The sequence below is a fragment of the Auxenochlorella protothecoides genome (assembly GCF_000733215.1).
Source record: "Auxenochlorella protothecoides strain 0710 unplaced genomic scaffold scaffold4, whole genome shotgun sequence".
Taxonomy (NCBI): domain Eukaryota; kingdom Viridiplantae; phylum Chlorophyta; class Trebouxiophyceae; order Chlorellales; family Chlorellaceae; genus Auxenochlorella; species Auxenochlorella protothecoides.
The window spans coordinates 31,983-54,497 of record NW_011934477.1 but is presented as its reverse complement, the minus strand read 5'-3'; the positions used below and the strand labels follow the sequence as shown (position 1 = coordinate 54,497).

General features: G+C 62.4%; 7 protein-coding genes across 7 annotated transcripts in view; 5 read left to right on the top strand and 2 right to left on the bottom strand.

The window, feature by feature from the left end:
* Nucleotides 1–320: 320 nt before the first annotated feature.
* On the top strand, nt 321–9,102 carry F751_3698 (Protein phosphatase 2C 57; the record flags this gene model as incomplete). The annotated part of the gene is made up of 19 exons (XM_011403828.1): nt 321–551; nt 768–965; nt 1,141–1,364; nt 1,571–1,748; nt 2,030–2,131; nt 2,378–2,475; nt 2,651–2,921; nt 3,196–3,394; nt 3,747–3,857; nt 3,987–4,072; nt 4,314–4,400; nt 4,578–4,704; nt 4,856–5,121; nt 5,320–5,518; nt 7,357–7,473; nt 7,885–8,081; nt 8,269–8,420; nt 8,585–8,753; nt 8,956–9,102. The coding sequence occupies 19 exons, from the start codon at nt 321–323 to the stop codon at nt 9,100–9,102; spliced, it is 3,159 nt and encodes a 1,052-aa protein (XP_011402130.1).
* Nucleotides 9,103–11,165: 2,063 nt separating this feature from the next.
* F751_3697 (Protein TANC1) lies at nt 11,166–12,265 on the top strand (the record flags this gene model as incomplete). Its single annotated transcript, XM_011403827.1, has 6 exons — nt 11,166–11,183; nt 11,263–11,349; nt 11,445–11,508; nt 11,607–11,668; nt 11,863–11,961; nt 12,083–12,265. 6 exons carry the CDS (start codon nt 11,166–11,168, stop codon nt 12,263–12,265), a joined length of 513 nt encoding a protein of 170 aa, XP_011402129.1.
* A 409-nt stretch (nt 12,266–12,674) lies between these two features.
* Nucleotides 12,675–14,630, bottom strand: F751_3696 (Biotin synthase; the record flags this gene model as incomplete). The annotated part of the gene is made up of 5 exons (XM_011403826.1): nt 12,675–12,908; nt 13,141–13,446; nt 13,601–13,873; nt 14,030–14,261; nt 14,428–14,630. 5 exons carry the CDS (start codon nt 14,628–14,630, stop codon nt 12,675–12,677), a joined length of 1,248 nt encoding a protein of 415 aa, XP_011402128.1.
* A 315-nt stretch (nt 14,631–14,945) lies between these two features.
* F751_3695 (Lathosterol oxidase) lies at nt 14,946–16,407 on the top strand (the record flags this gene model as incomplete). The annotated part of the gene is made up of 5 exons (XM_011403825.1): nt 14,946–15,117; nt 15,225–15,325; nt 15,456–15,577; nt 15,770–15,921; nt 16,160–16,407. The coding sequence occupies 5 exons, from the start codon at nt 14,946–14,948 to the stop codon at nt 16,405–16,407; spliced, it is 795 nt and encodes a 264-aa protein (XP_011402127.1).
* Nucleotides 16,408–17,334: 927 nt separating this feature from the next.
* Nucleotides 17,335–20,015, bottom strand: F751_3693 (Phosphoenolpyruvate carboxykinase [ATP] 1; the record flags this gene model as incomplete). Its single annotated transcript, XM_011403823.1, has 4 exons — nt 17,335–18,347; nt 18,564–19,304; nt 19,844–19,899; nt 19,990–20,015. The coding sequence occupies 4 exons, from the start codon at nt 20,013–20,015 to the stop codon at nt 17,335–17,337; spliced, it is 1,836 nt and encodes a 611-aa protein (XP_011402125.1).
* Nucleotides 19,294–19,515, top strand: F751_3694 (hypothetical protein; the record flags this gene model as incomplete). Its single annotated transcript, XM_011403824.1, has 1 exon — nt 19,294–19,515. One exon carries the CDS (start codon nt 19,294–19,296, stop codon nt 19,513–19,515), a length of 222 nt encoding a protein of 73 aa, XP_011402126.1.
* Nucleotides 20,016–21,566: 1,551 nt separating the features above from the next.
* The window catches only part of F751_3692 (Tryptophan synthase beta chain 2, chloroplastic), a gene marked incomplete at both ends in the record, with an annotated part of 4,068 nt that continues 3,119 nt past the window's right edge, over nt 21,567–22,515 (top strand). The window contains 2 exons of the mRNA XM_011403822.1: nt 21,567–21,711; nt 21,976–22,394. Coding sequence (XP_011402124.1) covers nt 21,567–21,711; nt 21,976–22,394 — 564 coding nt within the window. The remainder of the gene's footprint in view (nt 21,712–21,975; nt 22,395–22,515) is intronic.

Genomic DNA, 22,515 nt, shown 5'->3' with positions numbered 1-22,515 from the left:
CGGTGCGCTCATGACGGGAGCGCGCGCGGACTCAAACAGCTGTCTAGATCTCCTCTTAGCATGAGCGTGTGCCACTCCTGCCGCGGAGGGGCATAACAGCTACAGAACCGAAAATCTCAGCTGTATTTCAGTGAAAAAGCGTCGAGCTGTGGCCCGAGCGAGGCTCGGCCGGCATGCTGGGCACCCTCCTGCACGAGCACCTCCAGGATAACGACTCGAAGAGCAGGAGCAGCCCGTCTGCACTCATGCTGCCTCGCACCCTCACAAGGTCACAAATTCTGTACTGAATCTTCCTCTGGCGTGATACAGGCCTGGCTGCGATGCGGGCCTCGCTGCCCCGCCTGCCCCTGTTCCGCTTTGGCGCAAGCCAGACGCAGGGGCAGGAGGGTGGCTTTGGCTCTTCCGATCACCTCGACGTCCACCGGGACGTTGTGCTCCGCCTGGAGTGCATGACCTCCAACGAAGTAATGTGGCAGGTCGTGATCAACATGACCTTCTCCGTAATAATCCTGTGGAGCGCCATCGGGCTGGTCATTGTGCAGTTCAAAGGGGTGAGTGGCTCTTGGGCAAGGTGGCTTTCTGAGACGCTCACAGCAGCTCAGCGTCCCAGCGCATGGCTCAGTGCCTGTACTGTGGCGCAGGGTGTTGCCTCTTATGCTGCGGATCTCCCTCAATGCCTGCCTAAAATCACTACCCTTCAAATGGAATCAGCACCAGCGACCAGGCAACACACTCTTCCATTGCTGGCCCCCAACTCCCCTGCACAGGTCGACGCCTTGAGCGGCTGGAACCACAAGCACTACTTCATTTCCACTGTCACCATCGGTGCGCTTTTCCTGGTCGCCCTTGCCACGATGGGCATCATCTACCTGCGCCGCCTGTGGCATGCTCGGCAGGCGGGCCAGGCGTGGTCGCCCCGCAGGAAGCGGCTCGCCACCACAGCGCTCACGCTCATCCTATTAGAGGTGTGTGTTTTGTGCTGGGATTCTGGGCATGGAAATTCTTCGTGCTGCGTCTGGCTTTGCACCAGGTGGCGTTGGGTTGCACCAGATTGCTGTGGATCCAATCCATCCAGCCACGACTGGCACCGGTCATCTCCCCTCAACCCCCTTTTCCCTTTCCTTTACCACACACCCTTAGTTCGTCAACCTGTCGCTGTGGGTGGGGAGTTCTGCATACCAGGCGGCCAGCGTGTGCAACTGGCTGGCGGTCTGCTCCAACGTCATTGGGTACCTGCAGTGGACGATCCTCAACTGCATCCTCCTGGTCATCATCTGCAGCGCCCACGACATGTGCATGTACCGAAACCCCAGGGTCAAAGGCTACGTGCCCACACCTGCGGTGCTCGTCATGGACGTTGGATGGTGCGGGGCCTTAGTGTGGTGTGTGGGCCTGAACCCAACGGCATGCGGTGTGCATCGGACCTGCTCTCCAAGCAACAGCGCATTTCAGTCAAACCTGGCCCACCTTTGCCACACTTTCGCGCAGCGAGCCCTCTGATCTGCCCTCCTCTCCCCCCCACCCACCCACCCCACACTCCCCACACTCCCCACACCCCATCCTACCACAGGTCGGTGCACTTCCCCAAGCTGATTCTCTGGTGCCTGAATCAGGCAGTCATGTCCGTCACCTTTGGCCTGCTGCTGCATCGCATCATTGCATACAAGCACAACCGCGCGGCACTCTGCAACTTCCAGGATGGGAGCTGCCATCTGAGCAGGGCCGGGATGGTGACCTTTGCCATCACGGTGTGTGTCTTATGGTGGGGATGGTTGCTGATTATTTCTACGGGGAGGGGGAGGGTGTGATGGGTTGGCGCATGGAGGGACAGGGTGGGGATGGGCAATGGCAGATGCCTCATTGGGTCGGGCTCAGAGGGTGAGTCAGGTCCAGGGGAGTATGGTCACTGTCTTCCCTCCTGCGTGGGGTCGGGGTGTGACGTTGAGGGGTGACAAGGTGACGTGCTGCTAGTGGGAGGGAGTCAGGCCATGGCCCCTCGGCCATCCCACACCCACCCACTCACACCCAGCCTGGTCTACAGAAGCCCGTCGTCTTTCTCAACTTTGTGTACGCCCTCCACCTGTACCCGCCACAGGTGTCCTTCATCATCGTGTACCTCATCATATACCTGGTGAGCCTGTGGCGTACCAGCAAGGACCTCAGCACCCGGGCTTACTCAGAGATGCGCATCGCACGCACGCTGTGGTATCTTCAGGCGAGCGGCTGGGCCTTTGGGGGAGGAGAGGTCAAGGCTGCGCTGCCCTTTCTGGGATCCTGACCGTCGACCTGGTCATGCTCCGAGCATGGCCATCCCACCCTTTGCTGTAGCTCTCCTCCCTCACCACCCCACCCACGCCCCACACATGCACACATGCAGTCGAGATACACCATCATGATCTTCTTCACCCTGGCAGTCACCCTCTTTGTGCTCATGATCCCAAAGCTGGGATCCTGCTGGAACTACATCCTGATCTGGTGGGTCGGCTGGGGGTTGCGAGGTGGAGGCGCCGTGACGTGCCAAATCCCCGTCAGCCCTGCCCGCGGGCTGTGCCAAGGGCACAAGAGGCTGCGGGCTCCCACCTGCCGTGCATCTCTGGTACCACCTCCCCTTGACAACCCACCCTCTGCGCCACACACCGCACTGCCTCAGGCTGGGGGCTGTGCCCATGCACGCCTCGCTGACGCAGACCGCCGTGGGCATCGGCTTCGCCTTCCTGCCAGAGAACGCCAAGCGCGAAGGCCACATTCCCCAGATCTGGCTCCAGGAGTTTGCCTGGAGCGAGGAGACGAAGCCGGCGTGCCTGGCCAGGCGGGACGCCCACATGCGCGACCATGCCGACCTGGGCAAGCAGCCCATGTTCTGCATGGAGACCTGCCTCAAGCTGCTGTACTGGTCAAACCTGATCTACGACCTGGAGTCGGTGGGTCATCCTTTGGGGGGGGCCCTGCATTGCACGAGGACAGGGGTGTGCTGATCCCAGACAGTGTGATCTGGAAAAGCATGGTACGGGAGGTCGCTCAGACTGTGTGTTGGGCGGTATGGCTTGCCAAGCAATAGAGGTTTGGACTCAGGATGGGAGGTCACACTGCGCTACGTGCATGAAGCTGCGCTCCTTCCCAGCCGTGCTTCACTGGGGGTCGGGACAGTGCCAACCATTCTTTCTACCAATCCCTCTTTTCCGCCTCCTGCTCTAGGTGGTGGGCGGGCTGGCGACCCTGGAGACAGCCACGTCCCTCTACTCCCAGCACTCGCACGAGCTGCTCTGGGACCTGGAGACAGACACCAAGGCGGTGGTTGCCTGGGGCACATCGCATGTTGTTGTCGCCTTTGCTGGCACCTCCAGCATGGCCAATGTGCTGACAAACCTCAAGGTGAAAGCTGGGAGGCGGCGTGGTATGTGCCAGTGGGGAGGAGGAGCCGTTTTGGGGGGTAAGATACACATGTCTCTCTGCAGTCTTGAGAAGCAGCCATCAGGAACCCAAAATCTGCCAGTATGGATACCACCGCAGTTGGCCACCACGCTGCATCCTCCAAAGAGAAAGAAGGAAGGAACTCGATTTGGTGGATACATGAGGGTACACCAGGGTGAGTTGCAAAGCAAAGAGAAGACGGATACAATACAATCTTACTTTGAATAAGAGACCTCTCAGCCTCTCCTTCCTCTCTGGGAGGCAGCACCCACATCATCGCGTGCCTCATGAATGGCCCACCATTCACGACCCAAACCCATATCACCCGACACCAGGCTTCTACCTGGCGTACACCAAGAACGACTACAACCTGAAACTCATGACAAAGCTCCTGGACATCAAGGCCAGCTCGTCCAACCCTGATACCCTGACCTTTCTGTTCACCGGTGAGGATGAACTCATGTGGAGAAATTGGGGGCCCCCCCCATATCAAGCAGTAAGCAAGCGGATAGAGGAGGGTGCACCTGTCTGTCTGTATGACTGCACGGATCCACCCTCCTTCCAATATCCCACAGGCCACTCCCTGGGCGGGGCCCTAGCCACCCTGGCGGCACACGAGTTTGTGCAGCGCAGTCCCAAGAACCCTCTCATCACGTACACGGTGTGAGGGATTGGTGGCTTCATGGGTGGGGAGAGGTGCAGGGGCTGGAAACGTCACCGGACTGCTGTCTGTGCTGACCTATGTCTGTACTGTGGACCGTTCTTCCTCCTGCCTGCTACCCCAAAGACTGGTGTTTGTTGATTACACTTTGCGCCATAGATGCAAGGCAGGCGCCATCCCTACTCACCAGGAGCACATCCCCTCCGTTCCTGTATGAGCCATCCTTTCTTCCACCATGCAGTATGGAGCCCCAAGGGTCGGCACCCGGAGCTGGGCCAACGAGTACAATACCCTCATCAGGGACCACTTTGCCATCATCTGCGACCAGGTGGGATCGCTGGAGCGAGGGTTTCCCTTTGTGTGTGTAGGGCGGGCTGAAGGAATGGGTTCATGCATTTGGTCGCTACCTCACCTGCTCGGCTACCCTGCCTCCAGAAGCGCACTGCAGCCCCTCCCACAGGCCCCAGTGTGTCCAACACCAAGCCATTCTCCCTTTCTATCTTAGGACCCTGTGCCCCGCGTGCCCAAGGGCTTCAGCTACAAGCGCGTGGGGGAGCGGGTGGTCTGCGACCTGCGTGGCAACCTGATGATCCGGCCCTCGCCCCTGGAGAGCTCCATGTGGAACTACAAGGGTGCGGTAGAGGGAGGGGAATGGCACTGGGGAGGGGGCGTGCCTGCCAGTGCCTGGGCCCTTGGACGCCTCGGAGCCGCACCGCCCGTGGTGCTGCTCTGGCCCACTGAACCCCCCTCACCTCCACGACCTCCACGCCCTGCCTTCCCCAGGTGGCTACATCGTGGACCACCTGCTGACGCAGCACCGCCTGGCATTCGCCAGCATCATCAAGGCGCAGTTTGGGCATGCGGCGCTGAAGGGCGGGATGCAGGGCGTGGAGGCCCTCGCCAAGACCCTGGACCTGGACGCGGTCCTGCTGGCCAAGAACTGCGACCTGGAGAGCCTGCGGGATCCGGGGTCAAAGCCTGTTCCCCTGGAGGTGGCCGCACGCATGGCCCAGGTGACGGCGGGAGGGGCCCCTAGAGGTGGGACGCGGGTGCGCCATTCCCCACGCAGCACAGCGTGCACCAGGTTACCGACTGCCAAAGGCCGTGCCCCGCTCAAGTAATGACTGGTGCTGGTTGCCACCAAGTTTCAGAGCTGGCGCAGCCCCCACCTGCCCCTTGAATCAACCAGCTATTCATCCACATGCTCCTCAACCCCACCCCCTTCCCAACATCCTTCTCACCCACAGCCGCCGCTGTACAACACCCTCCTTGGCTGCATAATGTGCTCGGCCACAGCAGGCCAGGCCGCCGCGGAGGGCGAGGAGGTCGTCGCTGTGAAAGCCGGCCCGCTGCTCCCGCTCGCGAATGAGGCGGGCACGGCCGTGGTCCTGCCGGGCACCACGGGATTGGTCGTTCCCGTGGGCAGCCTGGACTTGGCAACAGAGGGTGAGGCGCTTGAGGCGTCACCCCATGCTGCAAGGAACGAAACGCTCGGGGGCCCGATTCCCACATCCGCACCCGGGCGGCAGGAGGGCGTACACGGCGTGACATGCAAGGCAGGCCAAACGTGAAGCCTCATGACGAATCGTGCAGGGACTAAGTGCCCGACGACCAGCCCCTCTGCCCACGCAAGCTTCGGCAGGCTGCTGGTGTCTCAGCCCGCGACCATGTTGACATCAACCATAACACGTGCCCGCTGTATCTCCCCCTGTACTTGCTTGCACCCCCCTTCAGCCTTGGGAATGATCGCTCCGGTGGTTCCACCACTCCCATGCTCCTGATCATTCTCGCTGGGGGCCAACCCCCCTCTCCTGTAGATGATTCTTTTTATGAGCGCTTGGTCAGAATCCTTGCAGCGATTCAGGGACGGCAGTTTGGATTGATCTGAGATTGCATAGGCAGCACTTGCGGGCAGTCTCGATCTGCAGTTTTCTTTGTGTAAGAGCATCGACGGGCCTGGGTGGTGCCCCACGCATGTCGTAGGCACCCCTGATGCCGGGCAGTGTCACTTGGGAAGATCGCTGCCTGCTGCTTGGGAGCTCATTCAGACCTAAGATTCCAATCTATGCAGTAAGCTGCCCTGGGAAGCACTCAACAAACGTCTGCAAGGCCGTGGAGTGGAGAAAGGTCGCTTGGAACAAGCATGGGTTGGTCAGATATGCACAGAACATCCAAGTCGATTGCCCTGGCTTACGTTCTTCGGGTGCTTGTTGTCTGAGTGCTCCTTCAGCTTTGCCTCAGTGGAGGTACAGATGAATGTGGACCGGCAGATGTTGCACTGCGAGGTGAGAGGGGTTGCGATGCTGTTCTGACCGTGACTCGGGGGCGCCCAGTATACCCACCCGCCCACCCCCGACATTGCTACGAGCGACCGCGCGTGCAACCTCGACTCACCACAATGTTGGACGCCGCAGAGTTGACCTTCAACTGGCTGACGCCGCCCTTCCTCTTCTTGTCCATTTCCTGCTTCTTGGCACGTGCCATGGCTGTCTTCTGAGCATTTCCGCCGCCCATTTTTGTTTGTGGCTCACGAGCTTTATGGTGTATGAGTAAATGTACCTGTTTATAAATTTGGATGTTGTCAGATTTGGAAGTGGAATAGTGTATGGGACTCCCCGAATTCTTGTGAAGGATTACAGTCTAGTGGGGCGCCAGCGCCGATGATGGAGCACAGCGGTTGGAAAGGACGTCGGAGACTTGTAACATGGGTCAGTCGAAAAGCATGGGCATGGGAGCCTGTGGGCATGCTGCCGCAGGGACGCAGCCTTGCATGGATCGCTACATCCCACTTACACGTCATGCTGGCCTTGCACGGTCGCGTGACGCTCCGCACTCCACCCCATGCCCCGTCGGGGTGGACCGGCCGATCTAGCTCGGCATGGGGTTTGGCCCAGCCATCGACCCCGCCCAGCAGGGGTCGGTGTGCCCACAGAACACGAGCAACGAGTGTCACAGCCACGGATGCGGCGTCCGAAACGAGCACTCCCCCTCCACTGCGTTATGGCGTGTCCCTGACGCAGGGTCCAAGGGAGGAAATGGAGGATGTGGCGCAAGTGATCCCCGACGCCTGCTGTGGATTCCTTGTGGCATGTGAGTCTGCCAGGGATAGATGAAGGATAAGTGCACCTGTGTGTAGCTTTGAAACTGCCTTGCCATGGTTGCCTCCATGCAAACCTGCGCCATGCACTTGGGAAGCGAAAGCTACCCGGTGTGACTGCTGGGGGCGCAAGGTAGATTCCTTGCACCCACTGCTGACCCCCTGTGCGGCAAATTCCCTTCACCAGCTGTATTTGACGGTCATGGCGGCCGACTGGCGGCCGACTACCTTGAGAAGAATCTCTACAATGTTTTCAACGACATCCTCAAGGAAGACACCATCAGCCTGACCTGCAGTGTCAAAGGTGTGAGGGTACAGATGATCGTCAGGGCATGAAATGTGCCCTCTGTGATCATGAGTGTACCCAGTAGGACTAGGCCGGTGGGCAGCAACTGCTTAATCTGGGCACCTTACCCCTCCCTCCCGACAGAGCGGGATTCGAGTGGGCTGTGCTGTCCCCTGGAGCTCACCCCCCTCCTCCGCAGCAGCTTCAAAAAGACAGACGAACAGCTTTTGCAGTACCTCCATGGTGACAGGCGGAGAATGCCTGGTGAATTGGGTTCCCTTTACTGTCAGAGGCGCCAGAAGGATCGCTGGGGGGGTTCGATGCCTCTCGCATCGCCTCTTTGAATCCGCCTGGCCTGCACATTCACACCCTACGGTCCTCTGGAAAGGGATCAGGACCTCAGAACAGATTCCCTCCTCTCCTCTTCAGACCTAGGGGACGAGGACGCACTGACCTGCGGCTGCACCGCCACCACAGTGCTGGTTCACCCCGACCGCCTCATCGTGGCGAACGTGGGCGACTCCCGCGCCGTGCTGAGTCGCGGAGGGGAGGCCCTGGTCCTCTCCACTGAGCACCGCATCCCCGAGGACGGCTCCGAGAACGAGGAGACCGCCCGGATACGAGCGGTAGGTGGGTGGGTGAAAGGGGGAGGAAGGGCGATTGATGCCATGTGCGGGGCGTCTGAGAGAGTCGAGGGAGGCGGCGGTGTGGTATGTTGCATGCCGGCGCTGTGCTTCACACAAGCCAGGCGACGGGTGGCCCTTCCCCAAACGTTTTTACACTCCCACGGGGCCAACTGCATCCCCCCCGCAGGCCGGGGGCTGGGTGGAAGATGAGCGTGTATGTGGCATGCTGGCCGTCACCCGCGCCTTCGGGGACCCGGAATTCAAGGGCGAGGGCCTGCAGAAGCTGCTGCGCCGCGGTGTGGAGGAGGGCTTCTGGACCCAGGAGGAAGCCGATCAGAGGTGTTGGGGGACTGGTGTCGGCAGGGTACCTGAAGCCAGGGTCCTGGCAGGCTGTGGGTTTTCATCATCATCAGTTCCCCACCGCCCGGGCATCCCCCTCCAGCCTGCACCTCGATGTCAGACCAGCTCCCCTCCCGTCCCACCCACACGACGAACCCCCACAGGCACTTCAGCGCAGACCCCGTGACGGCGCTGCCAGACGTGACGGCGCTGGTGCGCACTCCTGACGACGAATTCCTGGTGGTGGCCAGCGACGGGCTGTGGGATGTGCTGAGCAGCGCGGAGGTGCTCAAGGCAGCGCGGCAGGGCCTGCGGAAGGGCCTGTCCTTGCAGGTGCTGGTTGGGAGCGGGGGGGCGCGGCTCTAGTGTTACAAGGGGGGGCCGGGCGCAAGGGAGTGAGTGATGCCCTTGCATGATCAAGGGGCCACAAAGGAATATCAGTTGTTGATGAAATGGCTAGCGACGAGGGGTGCCACCACGAAGCAGAGCGCATGGGAGCCTGATGCCCCCGCACGCCCAAAAATTCACCCTGCAGGCAGTGGCCGACACGTTGGCGGACCGCGCGCTGCGCCGCCACACCTACGACAATGTGGCCGTGGTGGTGGTGGACATGGGCGGTGGGCGGCAGGGCTGGAAGCCGCAGGCCAAGGGCCTACTGCGCGGCCTGTTTTCCAGCAGCTGAGGCCTTTGATTGAAGCAATGGGGACAGAAAGGGGGGGGGGGCGGCGGGCGGGCAGAGCTCGCATCCGGACTGGGCATAGCTGCTTGCAGTGCTCGAGGGCTTGTGCTTGCTGAAGGCACCGCGTCGGCTGCTCTTTTGGAAGAAGACCAGGGCACAGAGGGACTGATTGGAGGGTCCCAAGGTGTGGGGTATCCAGCATGTGACGGGAGGAGGACCCCAGTATGCTCAGACGCGGCTCAAAAGGAGGTCGCATGACCGGCAGCATCCACGCCGCCCCAGGTCCCTCCGGATCACTGCGCGTGCCAGTGCTTGATGCCCTCGTAGGAGGACAGGACGATGGCGCAGGCAGGCGCAGCCTTGGCGGCGCGCGCGCTCCAGCCGCGGAACAGCCCTGCCGCGCCTTCCTCCCGCGCATGCTGACCAGCGTGCCCAGCAGGCGCCGGCGCGGCATGGGTGAGGCGGCCGAGTCGCCGCCCGGCCGCACCTCCACGCCCAGCTGCACGCGCGTCTTGACCACGTCCAGGGGCGTGGTAGCCGCCCCCGCCAGCGCCCCCGCCGCCGCCCCCGCGGCGACGTTGGCCCGGAACAGCGCGGCGCCGTCGTCCGGGCCGGCGCCGCCCACCGGCAGCAGCGCCGCGCGCGCCGGCTCCACCATGGCCCAGTAGAGCGCGGAGAAGGGCACGTCGCGCGCCAGCTGCGTGCCCACGCCGCGCCAGAGGCCCGCCGCGGCGGCCACGCGCGCGCGCGCCAGCGCTGCGCCGCGCGCCTCACCCGCGGGGCAGGCGCAGTCGGGGCAGGGCTGGGCGCGGACCACGGGCGCGGCGGCGCCGGCCTGCAGCCGCGTGCGCACGAGCTCGAAGGGCGCGGTGGCGAAGACGGCGGCGGTGCGCGACAGCGTGCCGGCGGCCAGCGGCGCCCAGGCCGCGCCGCCGGCGGCCGCCAGCAACGCGTCGTAGAGCGGGAGGTAGATGCCGACCATGGGCACCGACATGGCCAGCGAGGCGCGGGTGCCGCGCCAGAGGCTGGCGGGGCCCTCGCGCAGCGCTATGCGCCACAGCGCGTCCAGCGTGCCGGAGAAGAGGGGCGGGGCGGGGGGAGTGGGGGCGGCCGCGCGCGCGGGGGAGGCCAGGCACTCCGCGAAGGACCAGCGCCTGGATCAATAGAAAGGGTGGGGTGGGGGTGTTTTAGCACCTGTTGAGAGGGGAGAATGACCGACACCCGATTGCAGGGGTGCTGGAGGGAGCTTGTGGAGGGCGAAGGACACACACCAGCCCAGGAACTTGCGCATTACTCGAAGATCACGAACATCCACAGGGACAGACCACCCACAAAAACTACTCACTCTAGGAGGGCGGCATGGGTCGCCGCATAGTTGGGGGAGCTCTGCACCTGGATCCTCGTCTGCGTGGCGGGCGCGACAGGGAGTTCTGATCATTGAAGAGTGATTACCTTGCTATAAGATCACCACATGGCATCATGCGACACTCCACCCACCCACTCCCAGGCACCCCTCCCAAATCCACCCCTCCCCTCTCAACACACCTTCACCACGTCCAGGGGGTTCACCACCAGGGCGGAGACGATGGACGCGCCCGCTGCCGCAGCACTGCGATGCGCCAAGCTGATTTCATGGCGAGGAGGGGGGTCGAGGGGTGTGTGCTGGGCCGTGGGCCCCTCGCCCTTCATGGCCCCTCGGAACTCGTCTGGAAGCCGAGGCCAGGCGAGGTCGACCCTGCCGCTTCCACCCCGCTGGAGAGGGGCCCTCGAGCAAATCAATCGATGTCCTTGTCCAAGGAAATGAAATGGGAATTCTGCAGTATTCTTTGACTGCCAGGAAATTATGCCCCTGTCGTGGGTCCACTCATTCCCTCCCTGAGAATGAGTGACTCACCTCTGCGCGCTCGCTCCGAGGAGGACAGAAAACGGACTCCCGCCACGGCTGTGCAGGAGTCCACTGCTGTTGACCAAGTCAAATAATTCGCTGCGCATCCCTGCATCTGCATCTTCACGGGGCCCGCCTCCATCGGAATCGAAGCATTACAGGGTAGAGGGACGCCTCCAGCATGCCCTTCGACCTCATCGTGAGTTGTTGGAAGGCCTGGTCCCTGCCCAGTGGCTCAAGACCACCCCACCCACCCTTCACCCCCCACCACCCCGCAGACCGGGAAGTTTGTCCCGGAAAAGTCCAACATCTGGAGGGACTGCGTCGATGGCTACTATGACTGGGTGCAGGAGCACATCGAGGACGTGCGTGCTCGGGGGTAGGGTGTACATGGCGCCGCGGACGACCTGCGGAGCAGTGCCTGGACCGGTTGTCACACTCCGCTGTCACTGCCCTGCAGGGAGCACCTCTGAATGAGGCAGATCACTGCGGCGATCCCCCGCTCCTCCTGGCAGCCGGGAATGGTGCGCCAGGCGGGGAGAGATGCTGGGGAATTATTGCCGGAATGCTTGTGCCCGATAGTGTTCCACCTTCTCGATCCCCCCCCCTCGCGCCATCGCAGGCCACCTCGCGGTGTGCCAGCTGCTCCTAGAGGAGGGTGCGGATGTGGAGCAGCGGAATGTGGTGAGGAGTAGACTGCGGTTTGTTGTGGCATGTGGAGGAGGCTGCCCTACCTCAGGGTACAAGACAGCGTATGCTGAGGGTTTGGAGGAAAAGGCACGGAAGACCAATATCCAGTCCTGACCTGCCAGAATATGCTGTGATAGCACCTGCTGTCGCCCCTTCCATCCAATGCTTGGAGCCTCTGCACCATCCAGATGGGGGAGACGCCGCTGATCAGGGCGGCACACAATGGCCACCTGGCAACCGTGCAGTACCTGATCGACAAGGGAGCGGAAGTCAACTCCATCGACATGGTGAGGGACTGGTTTGCGTGCATTCCATTTCATGGATGAGTGTCCCACTCTGCGCGCTGCATCAGCTCAGAAACACCCCTTCTCATCAACCTCTGCCATCGCTCCTTGTTCCCCCCGGCAGGGCGACAACACCGCCCTGCACTGGGCCTCCATGCGCGGGCACGTGGAGATCGTCAAGTACCTGCTGGCGCAGGGCGCGGATCGCACGCTGCGCAACAAGCAGGAGAAGATCCCCATCGACCTCTGCCAGCCCTGCTGGTCCAACTCCTACCGCTTTGCCCGCCAGCTCTTGTCCGCGTACTGAGCTGGGCGGCTGATTGAGGGTCATGGTGCTTGTTGATAGGTGTTGGTTTGTAGCCCCCAGACAATTTAAGCCCAGGGATTGGCAGGGACCAGTTCGATGAGACTGTTCCAGCCTGTGTGCCTCACAACCGGGGAAAACAGTGGTGATGTCCTCCTGGCTTGAAGGGTGTGATGGACAGGCAATGGCACCGTGCAGGCAGGCACTCAGTGGGATCAGGCACTGAGACTGTGCACTGACTTCGTATTGGAAGGCCGGGCACCCTCGAAAGGCCAGGTTCCAGGACTGCGGGGCCGGTGGGGTCTAGCGGTGCAGCACGAGAGTGGCACAGCCTCCGCTCCCTCTTCAACGATGGGTGTGCATGCCAGGGCGCGAGGCGTGTGCACGGCCCTGCCCCCAGTCCTAACATCCCTCAGGCGGTGGCCGAGGCTTGCTGGGTCGCGGCTGCGCTGCCGCACCCCCCCGCGCCCGCCTCTTGGAAGGCGGCCGAGCTGGCGGCGCCCGAGGCGTAGGGCAGGAAGGCGGGCCGGCTCTTCAGGCCCAGCAGGTCGAACAGCTGCTCGTCCTCGCCCCGGTCGTTGTTGGGCGTGGTCAGCAGCTTGTCGCCGTCGAAGATGCTGTTGGCGCCGGCCAGGAAGCACAGCGCCTGGTGGGGTGGGGGGTGGGGGTGGGGGTCGTGTCTGCCATTGTTTAATGATGGGATGATGTCGTGACACTGGAGTGCAATCGAGGCGATGTGAGCCTTTTGGAGTTGCCGAGCAGGCAAGGCCACCGAGAATCAGCAATGATTCTCCCCCTTCGGGACGCCCCGCCCATCTCCACACCCATGTATCTACACACACCTCGTCCCCCCCCCTCCCCTTCTTCCCCAATCACACCTGGTCGGCAAAGGACAGCGTGAGGCGGCCTGCAGACAGCCGCACCACCGTGCGTGGCATGAGCACGCGGGCGGTGGCCACGCAGCGCACCATGTCCAGGCCGCTGGGCGGCGCATGCCCGGCAAAGGGCGTCCCCGCCACTGCCACCAGTGCGTTGATGGGCACCGACTCGGGGTGGGCGGGCAGGGTGGCCAGCTGGTGCAGCAGGCCCACGCGGTCGAGGTGTGCCTCGCCCAGCCCGATGATGCCGCCGGCGCAGACCGAGATGCCTGCCTGGCGCACCGTGTCGATGGTGTCCAGCCGATCCTGTGATGGGTAAGATTTTGGAAAGGTGAGAAGGGGGGGAAAGGTCTGAGATCTGGAATCACACGGAGCTGGGAAGACTCCCCCTATCACCCCAGCCCAAACAACGAACCCCCCTCCCCCCTCCCCGACAAAGCACCACCCTGTGGGCCCCCACCTGGTAGCTGCGGGAGGTGGTGACCTTGCCGTAGTACTCGCGCGAGGTGTCCAGGTTGTGGTTGTAGGCGGTGAGCCCCGCCTCGCGCAGCGCGGCCGCCTGGTCGGGGGTCAGCATGCCCAGCGTGGTGCACACCTCCATGCCCAGGCCGCGGATGCCACGCACCATCTCCAGAACACGCTGGAACTGGCGGGGGCCGACCTGGGAGGGGCCGCGCCAGGCCGCGCCCATGCAGAAGCGGGTGGAGCCGGCCTCCTTGGCGCGCACCGCGGCCTTTGGTGTTTTAGAGAGGAGGAGGTGGGGGAAGGGGAGTATGGGGGGAAGGCTGGCATCCCAATGAGAGGTTTTTGAGCCAGTGCAGAACTGTTCCAATACTGAAAAAGCAATCAGGTCCTCAAACACATCCACACACTCATTGCAACAACCCACCTCGTACACGGCGTCCAGGTCCATCAGCTTCTCGGCCTTAGTCCCGGTCTCCTTGCTCCACGAGCTGGACTGGCTGCAGTAGTTGCAGGTCTCGGGGCAGCCCCCCGTCTTGATGGATAGCAGTGTGCAGCGCTGGACCATGGCGGGGTCGTTGTTGGCACGGTGCACCACCGCGGCGGTGTGCACCAGGTCCAGCAGGGGGGTGTTGTACACCTCCCCGACCTCCTCACGGCTGCGGAGGGTGGGAGAGCAACGAGGGGGCTGGAGCTCAGGGGAATGGGGAATACCTCCTGCCGTGATGTGTCAGGCCCAAGGCAGCCTCGGGCCCAGCGGCGGCAGCAAGCAAGCCAATGCGGCCAGGTGAGTGTGGTGTTGGCACCCACCGTCCCCCCCTGTACCTCCAGTCTGTGCGCACGACGCCCAGGCGCGACCGCCAGTCCGGCAAGGCGGATGGTCCCGATTCGGGCTGAGGGGCGGGCTCAGCATTACGCCCCGCGCTGGATCCCGCTACGCCCCGCAGGCCGAGCTGGGCGGGCGTGCCAGTTTGCCACCGGGAGCAGAGGGCGCGGACCGCCGCGCGGGCGTGTCGCTGGACCTGCATTGTGGCGCAGGGTGGTCGAGACGCCCGGAACGAGGATGAGGAAAAGGGTGCTGGACTGGGTCGAGGGAGGGAGGCCGGCACGGATCTGGTCAGATCGACGCTCGGTGACGCAGGCAGCGCCCGCGATTGACAGCATGGCCGGACCAGGACGCTGGATCGACCCGCCCGACAGTGAGGGGATCACTCTCGGGGCTAGCTGCACAGTCTACGAGTTGCACTATTATACCTCGATCTCATGCTCTGAGTGCATGGACCCCGGCGAGATCGCCTGAGTGGTGTTACGGCGGGGGCGTCTACGTGACCCACCACCCTACGATGCACCTCTATGGCGATGGTCTCGCCGCCGCATTCACTCAGTGTTGCATTGTGTATTACATGGGTGCGGCCCTCCTGCATTATGTCTTGCCCGTCCTGTTGCCGCGTCCCTCGGTGCAAAAGGGCCACCCCAAGCAGGGTCAGGTGTTGAAGGAGTCCATCATGAGCATAGGTGAGTGCAGGGTGGATTGGGTGCTGTGATGGGGAGCTGGAAGACGCAGTGTTGCAGGGAAGGAGAAGCTGGTGTGTAATTCTGTATAATCTCTTCCACCTGCCCAGGTGCACTGCTTGTAAAGGCCCTTGTGCTGACGGCTGTGGAGAAGCTGCATGCAGCAGGGTATGGCAAGCTATACACCGGAAGCATCCACTCAGTCTCTGATGTGAGTCCAGGGTGTAGGCATGATGGGTGGGGCGGACCCAGGTGGATTTGTCTAGTCTGGGTGCATTGCTGTACCAGCGTCAAATGCAAAGCCATTGCACATGTCAACTTCTCCTCTCAAACCCTGTCAGGTGACCTACGCTGTCATCACCATAGTCATCCTGGACTGCCTGCATGACACCTGGTTCTACTGGACGCACCGTCTGCTCCACTGGAAGCCCCTGTATCGCCACATTCACTACATCCACCACAAGTGAGGCTCGTGATGGGTGGTGCTGGGGTTTCGGACGGGGCAGCGCAGCACCTTCAGGGTCCTTGCCTCATGCTGGAATCAATCGAAAATCTTTCCCACCGGCGGCTCATTACTTGGCACGTTGTCACCAGGCCATGCACAATTCCATATCAGCTTCTCATCCCCTTCCCCCACATTCACACTCCCACACAGGTCCACTGTACCCACCCCTTTTGCGGGCTACTCCTTCCATGTGGTCGAAGCCCTCATTGTCTTTGCCAACGAGATCATCGTCTGCTTCCTCTTCCCCATCCACGCGTCACTCCACCGCACCTACCACCTTTTCACCACCCTCATCCACATCGGTGTGTGGGGTTTGCAGCCGTGGGGCAATGCTTGGGGGAGGGAGAGTGGCCCCCGTCACTGGAAGGGTGCTTGGTGTCTAAGAGGGGGGCTCCCCAGCCCTGGCCGATAGATCGGCGCTGTGCCTGCCTCCTGTATACCATTGCACTCCCCTCGCGCGCCCCCCTCCCCCCCCTCCCCGCATCCCTCTGTACATACGCATCTTCGACGCCCCCCCTCCCTTCTTCACACATCATCCAGGCGGGCACGCCGGGTACGAGATGGCGCCCCTTATCCCCAGCGTGGAGCAGGCGCTGAGCTGGCTGGTCCAGGGGCCCAGGCCCTGCGGTGCCCTGAACACGGTGAAGCACCACGACATGCACCACCAGATCCCCACCATCCACTTTGCCCTCTACTTTGTGCACTGGGATAGGTTGTGCGGCACAGAGCACCCGGCGTACCGGGGCTATGCCCGGAAACTGGCGGCCCAGGGCCAGGAGGAGAGCTGAGAGTCTGCGTGGCTGTGCATGAACGTCGGTCTGTTGAGCTTGGAGGCATGCCAGGGGCGCGCTTGCCCGTGCTGTTACCCTGGCCCCTCATCCCCTGGTTGTGAGCCTGCTTGCACCCATTGCCTATCCTGATGCTTGCTGCGAGTCTCCTTTCTCCTCACTGTTCTCCATACTTCCGGTTTGTGCTTAGTACTTCTCTTGTGATCAGCGGGAAGGCACAAGTTCGCTCGTGGCGGGATGGTGGGATCTCGGCATGTGAGATCTCGGGACCTCCAAGGGCAGATGTTGCAGGAGCCGGCCTCATGTTGCGGCACTCTTCCACACGTAAACCACAGCGCTTTTATCCCCGAAGCTTTTCTTCCGACCCCACTCAAGGACGCCTGCGTCATATTTGGAGCTCCTTTCGATTGATTACATAAATTACTAAAATACGTAATTGCCATCCGATTGCTCGAAACTGCGAGAGGTACCAGGTTCGATTCCTGGATGGTCCATCACAAGGACCCGGGCCATTAGCTCATATGGTAGAGCGCTCGCTTAGCACCATTGTTTTTATGGTTTTGTCACGAGTGAGAGACAGTTGAGCGTTGGAACAAGGGCATTCCGACCTTTCCCCCTCGGCCTCCTCCATTCCCGCACTGCCCCCCAGCTCTTTGTTGGCAGTCAGACGCTTCTCATACCACCCCCCCTCCCCCGACTTCTTTTCTGCTATCTGTGCTCTGTACACGGTTGGCTGATCTTATAACGCTGGGCGGGAGGGGGGGCAGGGGCAAGAGGAGGACTGGGCAAAGGTGGTTCCATTCAGGGATCCTGTGATGACTAGACATTCATGCTGTAGAGACTATTTTAGTAAGTTGTCTGAGGTGCATGGTGTTTTGTTGGTTGGAGTGTGTGGGAAGTTGTGGGGCGAGTTGTACCGACCCCTCCTCAGGCCTTGGGCCCCGACTTGACGATCTCGGCCGCGACCTCGGGCGTGACGAAGCCGCCGCCGTCGGCGTACTTCTCAAAGTTGGCGCGGAAGAGCTCGCCCAGGTTGCGCAGCGTGGCGTCGTACCCGTCCTGGTCGGCCCAGGAGCGGGAGGGCATCAGGAGCTCGGAGGGCACCCCCGAGACGGCCTTGGGCACCTGCAGCCCAAAAACGGGGATGGGCTCGTACTCCGCGCGCCCCAGCTCGCCCGAGTGGATGGCGTCCACGATGGCGCGCGTGTGGCGCAGCTTGAAGCGGTAGCCGACGCCGTATGACCCGGCCGTCCACCCCGTGTTGATGAGCCAGACCTTGGTGTCGTGGCGCTCCATCTTCTCGGCCAGCATGCTGGCGTACTTGGTGGGGTGCCATACCAGGAAGGCGGAGCCGAAGCAGGCGGAGAAGGTGGCCTCCGGCTCGGTCACGCCCTGCTCCGTGCCCGCCACCTTGGCAGTGTAGCCAGAGATGAAGTAGTACATGGCCTGCTCCTTGGTCAGGCGGGAGACGGGGGGGAGGACGCCAAATGCGTCGCAGCACAGCATGATGATGTTGCTGGGGTGCCCGCCCACGCAGGGGATGCGCGCGTTGGCGATGTACTCGATGGGGTAGGACGCGCGCGTGTTCTCCGTGATCTTGGCCGAGTCGAAGTCCACCTCGCGCGTCTCCTCGTCGAAGATGACGTTCTCCAGCACCGTGCCGAAGCGGATGGCGTTGTAGATGTCGGGCTCGTTCTCCTTCTTCAGGCCGATGGCCTTGGCGTAGCACCCGCCCTCGATGTTGAACACGCCGTCCTCGCCCCAGCAGTGCTCGTCGTCGCCGATGAGCTCGCGCGCGGGGTCGGCCGACAGCGTGGTCTTGCCGGTCCCCGACAGGCCGAAGAAGAGGGTCACGTCGCCGGCCTTGCCCACGTTGCAGCCGGAGTGCAGGGACAGGATGCCGTCGCGCGGCATCCAGTAGTTCATCAGCGTGAACACGCCTGTGGGAATGGAAAGGGGTGGAAAGGGGTGTCAGAGAGGGTGAACATGGGTGTGATGGGCGGTGGAGGGGCAGGGGTGTCAGAGCCCGGGTGTCACGGAGGGACCAAGATTGTTCAGGGGTAAGTGCCCGGTGCGAATGTCAAGCAGGTGACCCCGCCCTGCATCGCTCCATGAGCCAATCAGTTGTATGTCCTTTCCCCCCGGCCCTAACTCACCCTTCTTCATGCACCCTGCGTAGTTGGTGCCCAGGATGACCATCTCCCGCGCCTTGAAGTTGATGTCCACGGAGGTGGAGGAGGTCATGTAGCTGGTGTGGCGGTTGGCGGGGAAGCCCCCCGCGTTGTAGATGGTGAAGTCGGGCTTGCCAAAGTTGGCCAGCTCCTCCTCAGTCGGCCGGATGAGCATGTTGTGCATGAACAGCGCGTGGTAGGGGCGGCCGCAGACGACGCGGATCTTCCGGCGCGCGGCCGGGTCCCAGCCCGCGAAGCCGTCGAAGACGTACAGCCGGTCCAGCATGTTGAGGTAGTCCACCGCGCGCTCGCGGTTCAGCACAAAGGTGTGCTCGTCCATCTCGTAGTTGGGGCTGCCCTCGCCCCACCAAACGTGCGCCGAGGTCTCAGATTCGCGCACCACGCGCTTGTCCTTGGGGCTGCGCCCGGTTTTCGCGCCGGACAGCGTGGCCAGCGCGCCGCTGGCCACGATGTGGGTCGACGGCTCGTGCGCCAGCGCCTTCTCGTACAGCTCTGCGGGGGTCAGGTTGTGGTACACCACCACCGGCTTCAGCCCCGTGTCGGACACGTGCTTGGCGAAGGCCGACCCGCTGGCTGCCAGGGAGCGCGGGGAGCCGGGGATGTAGGCGTGCTTGGGCTCGCCCTTGACCACGCGCGGCCCCGTCTGGCGCGCGTTGGAGCGCAGCGTCTCCGACAGCGACTCAAGGTGCGCGGCATGCACAGTCTCTGCCAGGTGGTTGGGGTGGAGGGGGGGGGGGGAGGTATGGGCTGCATTGAGGTGGGAATGCTGGGATGGGGAACACGAGGGTGGGGGCGGTGGTGTGAGTGGCTTTGGGCTGCTGGGCAAGGGACGGTGGTGCTGGGGATTGCGCGGGGTGCGGGATGGAAGAGGATTCAGGATGGGATTGAATGCAGGGGAGGGCATTTGAGAGTCTGAAGACGCCCAAGCATCAGGGGCGTAAGGGAGCAGGAGTCTCAGAGGCAAAGAAAGGCAGTGGGGCTGGTGGCCTTTAGGGGTCACATCACCGGCAGACGTCCTGCCTAAAAATACATGCAAATGCCAGCCTTTCAACGGGCACTGGCGGCAGCATTGGCAGGGAAGACACGTCAAAAGAGGACACGGGAAGAGGGATGGGAGCAGTGCACGGGAAGCTGTACAGGGGGCCGGAACAGGCCGAGTGCCCCACCCAACAGCACGTGCCGGGGTATATGCCGCGGGCTGCCCGAATCCAACCCCCTCCCCAGCTCCGGCACCGGGATCTCACCATCCTTCTCGCGGTTGGACTTCTGGAGCGAGCGCAGCTCATCCAGATCCTGGGCCCTGCATCAGGGAATCGGAGGAGGGGGGGTCAGGAAGGGTCGCGGGCGGACCAAGTATGGCACTGCAGAGCCCACCGCCATCGGTGCCCACCTTGGGGGGTGGGCCTCGTTCACCATGCGGCGCAGATCACTGCCATTGGAGCTTGGTTTTGAGGTTTGGATCCTGTTTTTCAACGAGAGGGTTGGTGAGGGCAGAGCGTTGATGGCAGGCGCATTGTCGGAGGAAGCTCCGCCCATCGCTGCCGCGGGCGGTGACAGATCGCAAGCGCCTTGAGTATCTAAACAATATAAAGGACTCATATACACTCACGGTGCAACGCCATTGGACGCCATGCTGAGCAAACTGGAAGGGACCCGGTGTCGGGTGTTCAGGTGCCAGGGAACGTGAGAGCTTGAATGCTGCGAGCCTTGCGACCGCGGCGGTGTATGTAACTTGTCGGGAACAGTTTAATATATTACCGAGTATGATGAGGTGTCGGGTTGAGGGTGCAAGGTTGACCTCTTTGCATCTAATAGGCTGCAAAAATTTGTCAGGACGCGTCCACGTACCCGGCGCGAGGAAAGGTGGAGCGCGCTTGCGTGGCTTAAGACGTCTGGAGCGGCACGTGCCAGAGGGACACTGACGACTTCACAAAAGGTCATACTCCTTGCACGGAAAATAAAGTGTATATCATGAGACCGCGGGAATGACTCCAAGCTGATGGCTGGGCCGCTTTTCGGCGCATTTGAGGGACAGCCGAGGGTCCGGATCCTGGATGATGCCAGCTTCGGTCATCTTGCACATCTTAACCAAGCGGCTGGAACAAGGTGGGAGCCATAGGCCTCGTAACACCATGCTCTAGATCGGCATGACCCGTGAAACGCCACGAATAAATCCGACGAGACAGCAGTACATGGTGATGATAGATTGCGAATGAATTTGCGAAGTTGTCTGGGAAGAGTATTGCAGGTGTATATCCTGGCAGCTACTGGTGGACGGGAAACCACCGAGTCACAACCACAGAGAACTACTCCTTACATGTACTCATACTAAACAAGAAAACCCCACTGCGACGAATGGTGAAGCGCTCTGACTGGCGGGGAAGCACATCGACCCCAGGGAGGTGGCTGACCGCATTGGGAAGACCCCACGCGCAAAAAGGGAACATGCACTCAGTGGCAACCAATGGTGCGGGTGAGAGATATGAACTTCCAAGTGGAATTTTGGGTTTGGGCTAATCTTTGGTCTGGCGACAGTCTGGTATTTGGTCGGCTTATAAAGTATTGGGCGACAGCTTCTCTCTAGGCATTTAACAGGTGCGATCACCCACCACTCCAAGTGTCTTTCAGCCGATCTCCGCTCTCTGAATCCATCCACGAGCCCCTGGCATGATTCGTCCACGAATCTTGCATGCGCAAGCAGAACGATCTCTAAGCATGGCGAATCCAAGGTTTCTCGTGGTCACGCTCTGGGGCCACATCATAAGCGATGCGTTCCAGCGAATTGAAGTCTGGACAACAGCGTCCATCCAATCGATTACCTCAAGGTAGACATTTTCATTGTCGACTCACACCTTTCATAGCCCCGAACGCCGTATCGGCAGGGTAAGCCCCCTCCGACACCCGACGCCCGTCACCCCACCGCATGGCCCCACGCCTGGCCCGTGCCACTGATAGCGCGCATCCCAGATGCTGACTGGGACGGCCCTGGGTGTGCTCACCTGGGGCGGTGGCGCGTCATGCTTGTTTGGCGGGTTCCTGGCCGTGGTTGCGGCCAGCAAGTCCCGTGCAGCCCAGGACCTGGGCTCCGTGCGTGAGGTTGAGAGCCTTTCCGGTGGGTCCTGGCCTGGTGTGGCCTGGTTAGGGAACTCGGGTACTTGCAGGGACGAGATCAGGGCTCTTGCAGCGAGTCGGGCGCCTGCAAGTGTCACCTCCCAGGCAACCATTCCGCGATGGACGAGGGGGTCCTGTCTTGATCCCCTTGTGGGTTCCATCTCCAACGCTGCCAGGCTGAGTGCGTCGCTGGATTTCCCAAGATTGAGCCAACCTTGTCCCTCTCCTCCCATATCTCCCCCCCCATCTGATACCCACGTACCAGACCTAAAGGAGCTGGCGTCCCTGGTCCCCCTGCTGGTGGCGGTGAGCGGGCGCGTTTGGTGCGCGCGCCCGCTCACCTGCGAGCTGTCCGCCGGCGAGGCCGCGATCGTGGAGGTCCAGGAGGAGAAGCGCACCGAGCGCCGCTTCGGCGCGGTGTGGGTGGGCGAGACCACGCCCCTCCGCGCCTCGGTGCGCGAGACGGAGTGGTGCCTGGCGGAGGGCGAGGGCGGGGCCGGGGCGCAGGTGCCGGTGCTGGGCGGCGCCGGCGCGCGTGGCGACGCGCTGCAGCCCACGGGTGACGTCTTCCTGCCGGCCCAAGAAGGCGCGCTGGGCGCGCTGGTGGGCGAGCTGGCGGGGCACCGCGCGCTGGGCACGCGCGTGCGCGAGGCGGCGTTGGCCCCTGGCACGCAGCTCGCCGCTGTGGGGGAGCTGGCGGCGGTGGCGGGGCGGCGCGTTCCCCCGCGCGGTGCCCGCCGGCGATGGGCGCGTGCTGGCGCTGCGCGCGCCCGCGCCGGGTGGCGGGCCCCCGCTCCTCCTCTCC